Raw genomic sequence first — 15,776 nt, forward strand, 5'->3', positions numbered from 1 at the left:
TGACACGGGTCTTAAGTCGCTGACATCTTTTTCTTAAACCTGACCTGCTGGATGCCACACACACAGGCTCCTTCCGTTCAGAAAATGCTGATCAGCTAGTGGTATTCATGGCCAGAACTAACAGTGCAGAGAGCAAAGACGCCAACTTGCTTCCTCATCGCTACTCATTTCTAAGAAAAAAATCACATATTTACACTGAGGTTCCAATCTGCAGGCATATTCCTCACTTTTTTGAGGCAGTTTTCACTTCTGCTGACCCCTAGAAACCAGTTAAAGTCTATCAAAATTTTCTTCCCTCCACTCTATACCGTAAGAATTGTCCTAAGTGAAAATGCTCTACTTTATGTAGCTGTTACTTACTGCTTCCAATTATTTTCAAGTAATCTTATTAACATATACTGGTAAGAAACATTAAACAATATGTTTTTAGACATCTGTAATTCTATGTGTGTGATTTACAGTCTGGAAAATTAGCCTCTTTCAGTAACTGCCTACTCCATACGCTGTATCATTAGAAAACCAGGCAGGTTTTATAAGCTGAAATATTTGAACTGATAGCTATAATATCGACTTCATGTAAGCCAGAAGTAAACTGTCCTGTTTTTATTTTTTATTGTCACTTTTCTGTCAAATCTTTTTTACTGGCACACTTAAGACAATGCTGACTAAATACTACATGAGAGGTTTCAGTTGACCCAACTTTAATAGACTTATTTGCCACAATAACAAAGACATAATAAATTGCATCTTAAGGGGAGGAGATGGTAGGAAAAGGGAAAACTAACATCAGCTCCCATACTCCTTGTGTATCTGTAGCCAACCAACACTACCCACAGCAGAGCCAAGGTAGTACATTGTGTTGAGCAAGCCAGGGGACAGGGTACATTTTACTTCTATACATGCACACAAAACACTGCACACGCTCTGCTTCCACAAGGCAGAAAAATGCAATCCCAGGCCGACTTGGAATAGGAAGCACTTACATCTGTAATGGTCACCCCAACCTCAGGCTTGGGAACCAAGAGAACTGCTGCATTTTCTTTTGAATATAGTTTTAATTATTTTCCCAGTAAGTTTGCTAAAGCCATCATTTAACTTTTTAATTTCACAAGTCTCATGCAATGCACAATAGGTACCTATTACCATTCTAAAAATTATGGTTAAGGGGGATTATGGATGAATGGTATATCACTTGAGCTAGGAAGTACATGTAAAAAAAATGGACACAATTTGAAAATCTTGTGAAGGTAATGTTTGGCCATTGTCTGATTTGCATAGTAATTTTTAAAGGCCACGTACCTAGGTTGGAATTACTATTGCTTAGCAATCAACACAAACACTTTAATACCTAGTGTACTTCACTCTGCCAGCTTCACAGTTTATGATCAACTCCTGGCCCCTGAAAGCACTTGAGTCATTTAAAAAAATTTTGTAACATATATTTATTGATATTAGAGGAGAAGGAAGGAGGAGGGAGGGGGGAAGAGAGGGAAAGAGAGACAGACAGACATCAGTCTGTTTTTCCACTTATTTATGCATTCATTGGTTGATTCTTATATGTGCCCTGACTGGGGATGGAACCTGCAACCTTGGCATGTTGGGATGACTTTCCAACCAGCTGAGCTACAGGGCTGGGGCAAGCACTTGAGTCTTAATCCTTCAGTTAGCAAATACAATACACTAAATTGTTTAATCAAATTTGAAATGTGTGCCCTTAGCACTTGAAAATTAGAAGACAGGAAGAAACATGATGAATAGAAGTGACTAGAGCTAGTGCTGCAAGAAGCCATGGATTAGGATGGAGAGGGCATTCGAACAGGCCTGTGAGACGAGCACAGAGACAAACATCAGCATGAAAAGCAATGGGGTTCAAACAGCAGAATAAGAAGTCTAAGCTGGGCCTCAAACAATCAGGAACTAGTCCAGGTTCCTGAGTAGAATGAACAGCTTAATAAACTAGTGACAAATTAATCTGGAAGTTTGACTAGAATGTGCTAGAATGTGAAGGAGACTTATTACAGAGAAGTGGACCTTGTTTACAATAATCCAGCTGAGATGAAGATGTCTTTCACTATCTAACTTCAAGACAAGTCACATGAATCTTGTAGCAAGAACTCATAAAACTGATAACTAATTTTATATATGAGGCAAAAGAAGTGCCATCCTAGTCCAGATAAGAGAAGCATAAAGGATGATTGATTCTAAAGTCTGTTTTCCTGGGCACTGAAGCAGTGCCCAATAAATAGGGTATTTAATAGGGTAATAAATAGTCTGTCTGGGAAACTTCCAATTTATGCTTGTCGACTTACTGTAATTATTAATAGTGTACCTTCACTCTTAAAAGTGTTCTGGGAAAGTTGAGTCTAAAAGAAGGTAACAGCAAAGGCTTTTGCCAGAGTTTCAGAAGGACCCCCTCCACCAGGATCCTACGAACATAGGACCACCAAAAAGTCCACCTTCATTGGGAAGATCTCTTCATTGCCCTCCACTCCTCGGCAGAATCCAGGCTTCACCCCTCCACCTCTAACTCCAGTGCACAGTCCTGTGGGCCAGTTCATGAAGTGAGGCCCACCCTCACTTCATGAGGGTATGTGTGGACCACCCCAAAACACTCACTCCACCCGGGGTTTTCTGGACCACCACGTCCTAAGTAACAACAGGAAATGTCTACCTACCAAGGGAGTTTTTTATCTTCCTCTAGCATGTGAATTTTCTTCCACTATCCCCACTCCCTGAAAACAACATTGAGACACCATCAGTGGTGATTCGGTCTTCAAACTAATCTGCTGCGTAAATCTAGAACCACCAGAAACTTGAGGCTTTGTCTCTCTTCTAATGTAACTTTGAATTCTCTCTCATTTATTTTCATTTTTTCTAAAACTTGTATTTTATATTTTGTTGTTGTTGTTCTGTTACAGTTGTTCCAATTTTCCCCCTTTGCTCTCCCCTGCTCCACCCACCTCTCCCACAGTCAATCCCCACGCTTTTGTTCATGTCCATGGGTTCTTTATACCTGTTTGTTGATTAGACCCTTCCCCTTCTTTGCTGTTAACCCCCTCCCCCCTCCCCTCTGATCACTGTCAGTTTGTTCCTTGTTTTCATGCCTCAGGTTCTATTTTGCTCATTTGTTTGTTTTGTTCATTAGGTTCCTCTTATAGGTGAGATCACATGGTATTGGTCTTTCACTGCCTGGCTTATTTCACTTAGTATAATACTCTCCAGTTCCATCCATCCTGTTGCGAAAGGTAGTAGCTCCTTCTTTCTCATTTTTCATTTAGAAAATTGTATTACTTAAGTGATTATACCTTTGACAAAGGAAGCTTTAAAGAAACATAATTTTTAGGTGTTTTATATGTTTGATTTAAATATTTTTTAAATGGTTATAAAAATCATTGTCCCAGTTTGTACTGTGTATTATATTGTTACTTGGCTAATAGAAGGAATTATTTAGTTGGGAAATAGAACATGTTTGAGCAGAAAGTTGCACTTGGTTCTAGGCAAACACTAGAAATCAGTCACTAGAAATAAAATAAGCTGGTCACAAAGGATATATATTATATGATTCCACTGATATGAAATGTCTAGAGTAGGCAAATCTATAGAGATGAGTGGTTGCCGAGAGCTGGAAAACAGGAGAGAAGGTTGTGGGGAATGGGAGTGACTGCTAACGGTATGGGGTTTCTTTTTGGGAGATTAGAAGTTCCAAAACTGATCAAAGCTCAGCTTGAGAAACACTATAATGAGGCCTTTTAAATCTAGATGCACTGAAGCCAGGGGTTAATAACTATCTTCTTAAAGCATAAGAGAGTCTCACTAAGGCAGAATTGCATCAAGATGTATTTACCCAGATAAATTGAGGATCACTTAAAGGCTGAATGGGCTAATCTATAATGATTATTTAACTTTTTAAAAATCCTAGGTCTTTTGAGAATGTGTTGAAAGCTTTGAACAAGGTAGGCATGATGTTACCTGAGGAATCTAAATAATTCACAGATATTAGAAGAGGGCTCTAGGTGACTGTGGTGAAACAAGACAAACACAGGGTCGCTCCATAATCCTGCCTGAATAAAGACTTCACAAGGATGGAGGGCGGGATGCTGTCAGCCTCCAAACTGACCGGGCATCGCTGTCTCCTGGCTAGCTGCAGTGACTACTGCTTCTTCTCCAGCGATAACTCTAGACTCTCTATTCTGATAGCTTCCTAGCAAAAAATTAAGATACCCAAAAGCCAAATTACTCCTGCTTTCAGACAGCACTCAATCCAGAGGAGACTCTTCACTTTCTTTAAGCCTTGCTAAAATCACCTTACCCAAATCTTATAATAAATGAGCCCCACCTGATTCTCTCCATGGTTTTTCAAGGTCTTGATCTCCCCTGCTGCAGTGTTAAGCCCAATTTTGGCAACCTGGTGGTATTTTGCTGATGGGAATCAATAATATAAAATATTTATACTATGTTGTTTTTAAAAAGCATGTATAAAATTATGTGTATTTCAACTTCGTGTTCTCATTATATACACACACATGATATAATTACATTGATACAAAAAGAAGACAGTGGATATACACCAAAATGTTGAGTAGTTACTATTGAATGTTGGTATTATTTTCCTCTTTTCCTTTTCTGCATTTTACATTTTCCTTCAAAGACTGCATATAATTTAAGAAGAAGGGGGGAGGAGCAAAATGAAAAATTCCTTCCCAAAGAAATACATTATGAGGAAGGAATCTCATATTCAAAATGGTGGTCAAGACACTACAAAGTTTTCAGACTTTAGTATGTTGTAATCAGTTGGGAGACACTGAAAAGATTCCTGGGTTTCATCCCTTGAGTGTACTCCGGAATCGGTATGTGGGACCCAGGTAATTCTGACCCATCAGGTCTGAAGAGGCAACCTTGAGGAATGCAGCTTTTTGGACAAACTGGAAGTTGAAGGCTGTAGAGATTGACAGGAAGGAGAGGACTTTCCAGCTAACCGAAAAGCACGGAGAGCCTGAAAGCGCGACGCTGCATGTGCTGGGGATCGTGGGAGTGAGTGGCCTGACGCACAGTGGACTCTGACCAAATAGTGGAACTGAGGGATCCTTCAGAGACAGGTGGACACTGGGCAGGTTTGGAAAAGTAAGGCAGGTATATAAATGTCACTCAAGTTTCCCACCCACACTGTTGACATCAATCAGCAAAATTCACTGGTTTCTTCAATTTTTATCCACGTTTTTCAGGATAAACTTTTCGAGTCTAACTTTTTCTTAAACATTTCCAACGGCAATTTTTATTTTTTCAACCCTATTAAATCTTTCCTACTCTCCTAAGAACTCAGTATTATCTTTGTTTATGCGGCCATTCATCTGAAAATTTACTGCCAGCCACCAAAGAAACAAAGAAAACAAGTTTAAAAGTCTCCTGCTGCGCATCTGTTTGACTCAAGAGTATAAGACATCACTCTCTTCTGATATCGTGTTAACTTTTTAAAAACTATATGGGATTTTCTGATGAGTAATCTGATATTTCACTTGTGTTCAGAAACTTTTAAGTGGAAAAGTGTTCCTAACTTTACCATTTTAAAAGGGAATTTTTAATATTAAAAATGAATAATTTGGGCTGTTGTCTACAACAAAGCAATTGTCTCCTTTACAGTTCAAGAAGACTTCAAAAAACAAGCTTCATTTTACTGATGACAACTATTTCACATCCTGTTGGCCCTAAAATACACAAACACATATCCCAAAGACAGACAAATATTTTAGTTGGAAAATGCTCCTCAAAAATTTGTCCTTTAAAGTAGGTGACAGCTAATGGTTTCTGTGAAACCACTGATTTTCAAGTAAACGGAACTCCAAAAGCAAAGAAGCGATTCCTTTAAAATCAAGAATTTACCAAGAGATGTCCTATTCTATTACGAAGCTATTGCGAATAAAAACTACTACTGAAAGTGAGGCCACATGATGTACTTGTTTTGGTATTATCTCAGCTGAAAAGGGAATTTAGAGCTTATAACAATGAGAAGCATAAGCTACTTTCAGTTGATTGGGAGTGGTTTTCAGAAAACCCACATTTCAATGAACCAAACGTTCATGCTTAGTCTGATAAACACTGTTTCAGACCTAATGTGCTCTCAGTGGTAGAATGACTTTTTGGTAGGTTAATGCCAAAATTCCATTTTAATAAATGGCAATTTTAATCACATGAAAATAATCATAATATACTATTTCTTTTTTTCATGTCTTTAAGTTAAATGCCTTGCTTATGATAGTGTGAGCAGAGCACAGTGTTTTAAAGACTGACTTGGCTCAAATTTCATTCTGCAACCTACATTTAACAAATTCATACACTTTTTTAGCCTTTGTTTACTTGTACATAAAACAGACGTCTCATCTGCCTTATAGTACTGTTGCAGGGAGTAAGAAAGAAGGAAGGACATACTGGTGGCAGAATTGTCCAAGGAGTGAAATGTCTTTTAACTAGAGAATAGACCACAGCAAATGCTAAAGGACAGTTACAAGAACGATAAAGAATACAAAATTGCTCTGCATAATAAAGTAAAAAGAATCTTAAGATTTCACAAGCAGCTGAAAGGGAAGGAGAAAGGGGGCCCAGATATAGGAAAATGCTCGGGAGAGGCTGTCACCCAAAGAGAGAAACTGACAAGTTCACTGTGGCCAGCCAGTCTCTTAATAAAACAAACATGTCCCTAATTCTATTTTAAGGTCCCTCTACTCTTGTACTCTGATATAAACCTGTCATATTGCAATTCCTCCCTCCAAGAAAAAGGAAAAAGTCTGTTAAGTAAAACTATCTCCTGTAAAGACACAGTTGTCCTGGGTAAAGTCTTATGAAACATCTGTTAAATACAACTGCCTTGTGTGAAGTGGTTTGAGGAAATCGAGGGATGTGGGCTGTGCTCCAGATTTGAACACACAGAAGGTGATGAAAAGGGAACAAGCTATAAGAGATAAGACACCATCAAGTTGGAAAATCCAGCAGAAACACAAAACAATGCAAGTTATATCTGCAAGGAAATTAAACCTCAAAGATATTGGGAGACAGAAATAAAAAGCAGGTTACCTTATTTAAATATCATGGGACACAGTGACCCCAGTAGGCTGGAGGGGTAGGGCCAAAGCTAGGCTGCTAACATCGGTTATAGGCCATGTCTTCTGGTTGGCAGTCAGTAAACTGCAGCTCTTCCCTTATGATGGTGATATAATGGATTTTATCAGATATAAATATTTTCACGCTTCTTATAAATGTCAGAGAGGAGAGGCAAACTTTTAAAAGTGATTTAAAACTAGCATGAAGTTGTATTTTAGCCAAAATAGTCAACCAAGTCTTTAGTCAAGACTGCAGAAACTGTCCGGTTGATACGGGGAGGAGGGAAAGATTCGCCTTCCGGAAAAACAGACATTTGTCACAAACCACTTAAAACTTCACAGCATAGCTAGGCTATCAAATATTTTTCCATCATGCGTAAAAGAGGAAAGCTGTGATTTTGAGGAAGGCAATTGAGCAATTTGGGCGGGGGAGTTAAATAGTTACAAAGCTTAGAATCAACATCTCTTTTCTGTAGTATGAAAGCTCAAGTCAGTTCCGTTTTGAAACAGTCTAGCAACAATATGGTCTTTGCAAATGACGAATTATTATGCTACGGTGTTAACGAAAAAGGTCATTTATGTTCTGATGCTAGAGAAACTTAACTGGAACTTTTCCATTCCTCAAGGTACATAAACAAGAAAGAAAAAGCTGACCGCATTTTCCCGGTAAACGGGTGCTGCAGGATGTCGGGGTAGCCGCTCCCTTCTCCCGGCTCAGGGGGCCCCGCAGGCAACAGAGTCCACGAGTGGCGAGGAGGCACTCACGGAAGCAGTAGTTATTTGGGCACTGGTGCCGACAAGGCATGCGCTCCATTTGAAATGCCAAAATAAAAACGTACGGTATCTCTGTACGTTTGAAACAACTCAAGGGAGTCTCTGTCAAACTGCAATTCCCTTACTACTGAGAAGCAAGGTGAGTAAAGGGGCGGCAGGAAATTCACGAGGGAGCCTCCAAGCTGACATGTCTTCCAGCTGTAGCCGGTTTTGCATAAGATCTACTTCTACACAGACTGTAGCTTCAACTGTCGAGCATCTCACCAAAGCGGAGTGACTCAGTCAGTTTGCCCTCTTCCCCCCCCAACCACGTCCCCACAACACTTGCGCCCCAGCTACCCAGGACTTGGTCGGGTGGGAAGTGCCGAGCGTAAGCCCCAGCTCCTTTCCAGAACCCGGTCCCTACCAGTAGCCAGCCTCCCTGCCCTCAGCCAGCTGCCGCGTCCGCTCGCTCCTACCGTAGTTCAAGAACCTTCCTCCAGCTCGTCCAGTGCGCGCCCGCGAGCGCTAGGAGGCGCAAGCGCCAGGGCCGCTATTTGTAAACACGCTCCACGTGCGCCTGCCCTTCCCATTTGCATTCGGCCCCTGGCACCTGAGGATGCTCACTTTTCTCGCGAGCCCTCCTGAGGGTGTAAATTTTATCCCACCTGAGCGTTGAGGAAGCCTCACTTTCCGAGCCCGGACCGTAGGAGAGGGGTCAAAATAGGGTGAGCCTGTACCGCCCCCTGCTGGTCCGTGAGTGAGTCGGCGTGCTGGAGCCGCCGGACCACTCGCGAAACCCTCGCCGCACCTACAGTGCCACATCCGCCGGCCCCGCCCCGCCCCCCCCCCCCCCGCGCCCGCTCGCCAGCGACCCCGCCCCCGGGCCGCGCGCGCTCCCCCGCGCTGGCCCCGCCCGCTCGCCGACAAACGTTCCTGCGGGGGCGCGCGCGTGCACCCTAATCCCCCGCCTTCCGGCTCCGGCGGCGACGCTCGCTGCTAGCTGCCGCCGCGACCAGTGTCAACGTCCCTCCAGAGACTCCATTTGCTCTTGGGGCTGACTGACCGCATCCAGGCAGACGGAGAGCGAAGCCTCCCGCCCGCGGACTGGCGTCCCCTGGCTCGCTCGCCGGCTGGCTGCGGCGGTGACACCCGGTCGCCAGCGGCCACGGACGAACCCGGGCTCCCTCCGCATGAGCGAAGACGTCCCGCGCTCTGGAGCTGGCCCTTCAGGGAGAGGCCCTCGCTTACACGACTTCACTCTGACCTCTTAATTTCAGGAGGTAGGCAATTCAGGTCCGGCTCTCTGTCACTTCAGATAACGCCTAAAAGCATTATTTGTCGTATTTAGCCATCACATTGATAGGAGACATTAATTTTTAAAATATAGTTTGAGGATAGGTGTGGGTAATGCCACAGACCCTGATATTGAAAAAAAAAATGTTTTTGGTATTTTCCTTTAGGTTTCGGAGGCTCCGAGTACCTCTACAGCCCCCCCCCACAGGAACCGCAGTACTTCTGCTGGCCCATCGAGGATCGTCCTCCACCAGGATTATTGTATAACATCACCACTGAGCCTTCCACCCCATACCTTCTACCATGAGTCCTGATTTCCACCAGTGAAGTTTTTTGATGCTTTCTTTAATCATGTAACACCACCTATTGTCTACCCTTTTTCCTTTCCAGTTGTTAAATACACTAGGTATAAGTTTGTGTCTGTTAACGTACAAAGTTTTCTGCCTGTCCACTTTCGCCTTATTTGCACCCCTCACTTCTCTCCAGCCTGCCTTACCTTGCTTGCTTATGATTCCATAACCACTCACTTGGTGTAACCTGTAATATCCCTTGTCTGGAAGAGGCAGCATTCCATACAATGTGCTGCCTGAAAGGGAACAGTCAGGGAATGGGTTTTCCCACTATATTTTCCTATATGTCAAGTATGCAAGTCCTCTCTTAAACTACTTATTCTCCAGCACATTTCTCAAAATACTCCCAAGTGAACCTTAGTCCTTTAACAGATACCTTCACCTGTAGTGGTGGCATGAAGAACGGAGTGTGCAATAAGACTTTTCGAGACCTTGCCGGTACACTACGGGGTGCAGTCTCCACTGAAACTAGCTCATGAGAAGACCTTAAACTAAATGAGGAGGAAGAAAGATAGAAGGATTAATTTGGAGCTAGTCCTTGTTGAAGGAATTTTGTAAGTTTTAAAACAGCAAAGTGAGAGTCACAGAGGCCTTGCCTGGGAATTGGCCGGCTCGCTATCCATCTAGGTCCTAGGGGGCAGGAGGGATTTTAAAACCCCCTTTTCTAATCTCATTGTGTTAAAGTCTAAGTTGTTAAATATCTTGTTCCAGTAATTGCCTAAAATATTGGACATTATAATGTTGGGGAAACGTAAGCGTGTGGTATTGACAATTAAGGACAAGCTTGACATTATTAAGAAACTTGAGGAAGGCATCTCTTTCAAAAAACTTTCTGTGGTGTATGGAATTGGTGAATCCACAGTTCGGGATATTAAAAAGAACAAAGAAAGGATAATAAACTATGCAAATAGTTCAGATCCTACAAGTGGGGTATCCAAACGTAAATCTATGAAGTCATCAACATATGAGGAACTTGATAGAGTTATGATAGAGTGGTTTAACCAACAGAAAACAGATGGAATTCCAGTGTCTGGAACAATTTGTGCAAAGCAAGCTAAATTCTTTTTTGATGCTTTAGGGATGGAAGGTGATTTTAATGCATCGTCTGGCTGGCTAACTCGATTTAAGCAGCGCCATGGGATTCCCAAGGCTGCTGGTAAAGGAACAAAATTAAAAGGAGATGAAACTGCTGCCAGTGAATTTTGTGGTAACTTTCAGGAATTTGTTGAAAGAGAGAATCTACAACCAGAGCAGATTTATGGTGCTGATCAAACTGGATTGTTCTGGAAATGTTTACCACCCAGGACATTAGTTCTTGAAACTGAGCAAAGTACTTCTGGCTATAGGTCAAGCAGAGAGAGAATCATTATTATGTGTTGTGCAAATGCCACAGGTTTACACAAACTTAATCTCTGTGTTGTGGGAAAGGCAAAAAAACCCCGTGCATTCAAAGGAGCTGACCTTTCAAACCTTCCTGTCACTTACTTCAGTCAAAAAAGTGCATGGATAGAACATTCTGTTTTCAGACAGTGGTTTGAAAAGTACTTTGTGCCACAGGTACAGAAGCATTTGAAATCCAAGGGGCTTCTAGAAAAAGCAGTGCTTCTTTTGGATTTTCCTCCAGCACATCCAAATGAAGAATCGTTGAGTTCAGATGATGGCAGAATAATTGTCAAATATCTGCCACCAAATGTCACAAGTCTAATTCAACCTATGAGCCAGGGAATTCTAGCCACAGTAAAAAGATACTACCGAGCAGGGCTTCTCCAGAAATACATGGATGAAGGAATTGATCCAAAAATGTTCTGGAAGAACTTGACAGTGTTGGATGCAATTTATGAAGTATCAAGAGCATGGAACATGGTAAAATCAAGTACCATAACAAAAGCTTGGAAAAAACTTTTCCCTGGCAATGAAGAGAATTCAGGTATGAACATTGATGAAGGAGCCATTTTAGCAGCTAATTTGGCAACGGTTTTACAGAATACAGAAGACTGTGAACACGTTGACATTGAGAATATTGATCAGTGGTTTGACTCTCAGAGTAATAACTCAAGCTATCAGGTGCTAACTGACAGTGAAGGTGCTGAGGACCAGTCCAAGCCTGCTGAGCAAAGGCCTGCTAACAAGACTAGAAAAACAGAAGTGAATCCAGAGAAGCACATTAGCCATAAAGCAGCACTTGAATGGACTGAAAATTTACTGGATTATCTAGAACAACAAGATGACATGCTTCTGTCTGATAAACTAGTATTACGGAGGCTGCGAACGATAATAAGAAGAAAACAGAAGATCCAAAATAACAAAAATCATTAATAGTGCTCTTAAGGGTTTCAGTGTATTTGAATCTTTGTGACTATCTGCAGCAGAACTTATCTTGCTTGAAAGTGCTATGGATTTCAAGGCCAAATACATTTTATAAATAATTTTAGGACTAGATGCCATTCTGGATTACTTAAATTACTGCTCTTTAATGTCAATTCTAGTAAGTGAGCATTGACATGTAACTTGTCTGTCTTTGTTTCTAATCTGTATTATAGTAATTAGATCATAAGGTTCCTGAAGCCAGGGATCTTGTGTCTGTTTTGTGCCTGAATTTCATTGTGTCTAATAGACGACCATGCACACTGTAGGCAATCAATAAATCTAAATTAAATTGATTTTTATGACTTTCTATGAACTTCAGTTTCCAAATTGAAATATGTTGGAAGTAACTTTCCATTTCCATGATTTTCCAACCTGCTGAAAATTTTAGAAGTCAGCAAAGATTATGCTTAAAGTATTTCACTGTGAAAGCAGAAAACTAAAGGAAAACAGTATAAAGCCTTAAATATAACATTCTATACTGACAGTATATGGCACTTAGCAATTCATATTGGCCATCTCTGAGTATAATGAAGGAAGAAGAAATAGGTTAAGATGTCCCTAGGGCTTAGACTTCACTTTTATTCTATCACCATAGCAGAAAGAATGCCATCTGTGTTCCAAAAAAGCAGATTTCAGTTCCCAAACCATTGCGATTAGAAGAAGTAAGGGAGGGTGAATTTTTATTATCTGTCATCTTGGTCTTTTATTAGTATAGATGTCAACAGTTTTTCTCTTTAATAAGCTATTTGATATTTATGTCACACTTTTAAGCTTATGTCATTTTTCTCTCAGCTTAGTTTTTTCTGTGAGAAATACTGAGAATATAAGCATCTGGTCTTTGTGGAACCGCCCCATGAGCAATAGGCTGACGTTAAACAACATGAGAAAGGCACCGCAGAGCTGCCATGTTACCGTGGGCAAGTTACTTAATCTCTGTAAAATAGGAATACCTGTCCTGGAGAGGTTTTGTGAGGAGTAAATGAGTTAATATATGGATTTCTAGTAACATGGGTTTAGATCAGGTCCTGACTCAGAATTAAGTCCTCTTTCAGTGTTAGCTACTGTACTGAGTTGCAGAGATTAGGAATTTCAGAAGTGTGCTGAACAGATCTAGTGTGTGACTCAACTGTGCTGTTGCTGCATTAGGAAAACTATTTAGAGATGGATGTGAAATCAAAGAGATACAAGTAGCTAGTTTCTGTTGAAATACAGTTATTTATTGCAGTGGAAAATGAAAGGTTAATTAAGTATCATTTCATGACCACCTACTGCTAGGTACAGTGTGGTATGCAGGTACGTGTAAGACATCCTAGGTTGAATTATAAAAAATGGGAATGGAATTGTAATTTCTTCGCTCCTGCTAATAAATAAATAGATATTGACTTTGTTCATAAAAGAGAATCTATGTTATTAATATTGGCATAATTCATTTAAGTTGTTACTTTTAAAGTAGATGAGGTAGCAGTAAGCAGGACACTTGAAATATTTTATCAGACTAAACTAACACATGAATCAGTAGAAAATCAAAGCAAATGAAATGTCACAGGAGACCCTGGTCATAGTAATTAGCCCCAGCCATATAGAGGCACACCTCAGAGATACTGTGGGTTTGATTCCAGACCAACACAATAAAGTGAGTTGTAATATAATGTTTTTGCCAGTGGAGGATTCTGCCTTCAGTTTGTAAAAAATGCAAAATCTGTGAAGCACAGTAAAATGAAGCTCAATAAATGAGGTATGCCTGTATTTAAATACTGCTTTGCTTTTCACAGAGTTTTTTGCTTTTTTTCAAAAAATTCTCAAACTTCCTTCAGTCGTGACATTAAAGTGATTTGATGCAGTGTTTTATCACAAATGTAGTAAACTAATTCCATAATTGTAATACAGCCTTTCCTCACCCAGGTATTATAATACATGAATTATATGTTCTAGGAAGATGATTTGTGTTATCTTAGGTTACCCCATGCTCCTTTTATGTATCCTAGTTTGAGAAGCACAGAAATACTATGCTTTCACTTGACTTTGTACACTTTAAAGAAGGTATCTGCAAATTCTGGCAATTGGTTACCATTGATAAAAGTGCATTATTTTAGAGGATTTGAAAAACTAACAGATCTCAGACCAAATGGAAAGTATTTGGCAAGTAAGTACATTTTTAAAAAAATCGTATAGTGGTATTTACTATTTTATAATTCAGTCTCAGAGTAATACAAAGGTTGATTGGGAAATTTTGAGTGCTCAGTAAATTTAGTGGAGTCAGCAGGACCCAGATCGGTAACCTCAGTCAATCTAAGCAGAATAACATAACGACACTCTTGTCCTGGGAGGATCATGGTGGGCTAAAAGGCAGAGCTGACGTGAAGCAGGACACAGCAACTTAGGTCATAGGCTCAGAGGCACTCTGCTTCCAGTGACGTGGCTAGAGCCCTACACAAAGTACTACAAATCAAAGCTAGGACCTGCCCTCCAAATTTAGCCCTCTTCAGGATGGGCTCTGTCCACTTACCATCTTAGTATTTTCACAAAGTTGACCTTTCTCATTTAAATATATACTTCTTAAGCAATAATATCTGCAACATCACAGGTCTTGTGTGCCAATTCTGGTATTTTTTTTGTTAAAGTAAATACTAAATTTTGTTTTTACAACTTGACTATCTGTAACCTAAAATCTTGCGTACCTCACTGGCACACTTTGAGAAACAACAAGCAGGAGTAGGTGGTTGAAGGCTACCAGATTGCGGTACAAACACCAGCCTCTCTGCTTTCTCCCTAGATAATTTTGGCAGCTTTCTGGACTGCTCTGAATCTTGGGATCTTCAAATGTAAAGGGGTTGCAGGGCAAAGAGACACATTCCAAACATTTATAAACACCAATCATTACGCAACCCTCTGGCTATTCATTGAGAATCCTTGGTCTCCAGACTTGGCCTGGAGAATGAGTTACAACCCTTTAGAACAACTCTGAGCAGATCTCCAGGGGCCTTGGGCACCCATGTTGAGGTCTAGGGCACTGCTTCATCACTGGGGATGCTGTGTCTGTATGCATGAGAGAGCAGTACTGAGTCCACCCCCCTCCCCCAGCCCTGAGCACTCCCCGCCCCCCAGTCCCTAAGACTACAGTTTGTGCTGTCAGTGATCACAGAGGCCCATCCATTGAAAAAAAGGGGGTGGGGGAAGCAGGTGGGGCCTATTCCACCTGCAGTTTGGGGTAACTGGGCTCAAAGAGCAATGGGTTCTTCCAGGAAGCTGAAGGCATACTTGTGAGATAATGAGCTCATATCTCAAAAGCAGAAATGCAAACTGCAAATGCAGTGGGGAAATGGGGGAGCAGACTTGCACCCAGTCACCAAGCAGCACCAGCAGTACTGGCAGCACTGTTCCCATCTAACTGATGTGTCCTGGTTTGCCCAGCAATGTCCTGGTTTCCATTGCTTGTCCCAAAGTGTTATAGTGCCCCTTTTACTCTCAGATGTTCCAGTTTAGCAGAGCAATTAACTGGTTTCCCTACCAGTGACCCAGAGAAGGGAGTTGATCTCAAATTCATACAGTCAGCAGGGCCAAAAATGGAGTAAAAAATGCTTCTCCCAGACTCAGAAATGTGGCCTAGTGACCAAGGGCATGAGCTCCCTTCAGATAGTGAGCCTCCAAGGGCTAGTCTGCAATGTCGATCCTAGAGCCTAACACAGCACCCGTGTCCTCGACACAGGTGGGAAGACCCTTATTGAAATTTTGTCTCTCCTGGAGGACAATGAATGTTCCCAGTTCATGTGCTGAATGTTGGCTATGTGCCAGGCACAGAGCTGGTTGCTCTACAAGTCTGTGTCTATTTTGTGACCCTCTACACCAGTCCTGTGAACTGTGGTACTTCACCCAATTCAGAGAGACCTCCAAAGGGAACTGGCAGAGACCTAACCAAACA

General features: G+C 41.4%; 2 protein-coding genes across 3 annotated transcripts in view; one reads left to right on the top strand and one right to left on the bottom strand.

Moving 5' to 3' along the window:
- Positions 1 to 8,562, bottom strand: part of FAM13A (family with sequence similarity 13 member A) — a 278,405-nt gene extending 269,843 nt beyond the window's left edge. Inside the window, exon 1 of one of the 2 annotated variants that reach the window (XM_053922889.2) lies at positions 8,324 to 8,562. The gene's annotated coding sequence lies outside the window, so the exon portion shown is untranslated. Of the gene's footprint in view, positions 1 to 8,271; positions 8,289 to 8,323 lie in introns of those variants that run through there. The other variant, XM_071221261.1, reaches the window with a different exon arrangement.
- A 240-nt stretch (positions 8,563 to 8,802) lies between these two features.
- TIGD2 (tigger transposable element derived 2) lies at positions 8,803 to 13,613 on the top strand. The gene is made up of 2 exons (XM_024574947.4): positions 8,803 to 9,127; positions 9,308 to 13,613. Exon 2 carries the CDS (start codon positions 10,229 to 10,231, stop codon positions 11,804 to 11,806), a length of 1,578 nt encoding a protein of 525 aa, XP_024430715.1. The 5' UTR covers positions 8,803 to 9,127; positions 9,308 to 10,228; the 3' UTR covers positions 11,807 to 13,613.
- Positions 13,614 to 15,776: the final 2,163 nt, after the last annotated feature.

Source organism: Desmodus rotundus, chromosome 4 (assembly GCF_022682495.2).
Source record: "Desmodus rotundus isolate HL8 chromosome 4, HLdesRot8A.1, whole genome shotgun sequence".
Taxonomy (NCBI): Eukaryota; Metazoa; Chordata; class Mammalia; order Chiroptera; family Phyllostomidae; genus Desmodus; species Desmodus rotundus.

Bases quoted from the DNA above. Each gene is read 5' to 3' on its own strand.
- TIGD2 (XM_024574947.4), top strand. From the start codon at position 10,229: ATGTTGGGGAAACGTAAGCGTGTGGTATTGACAATTAAGGACAAGCTT.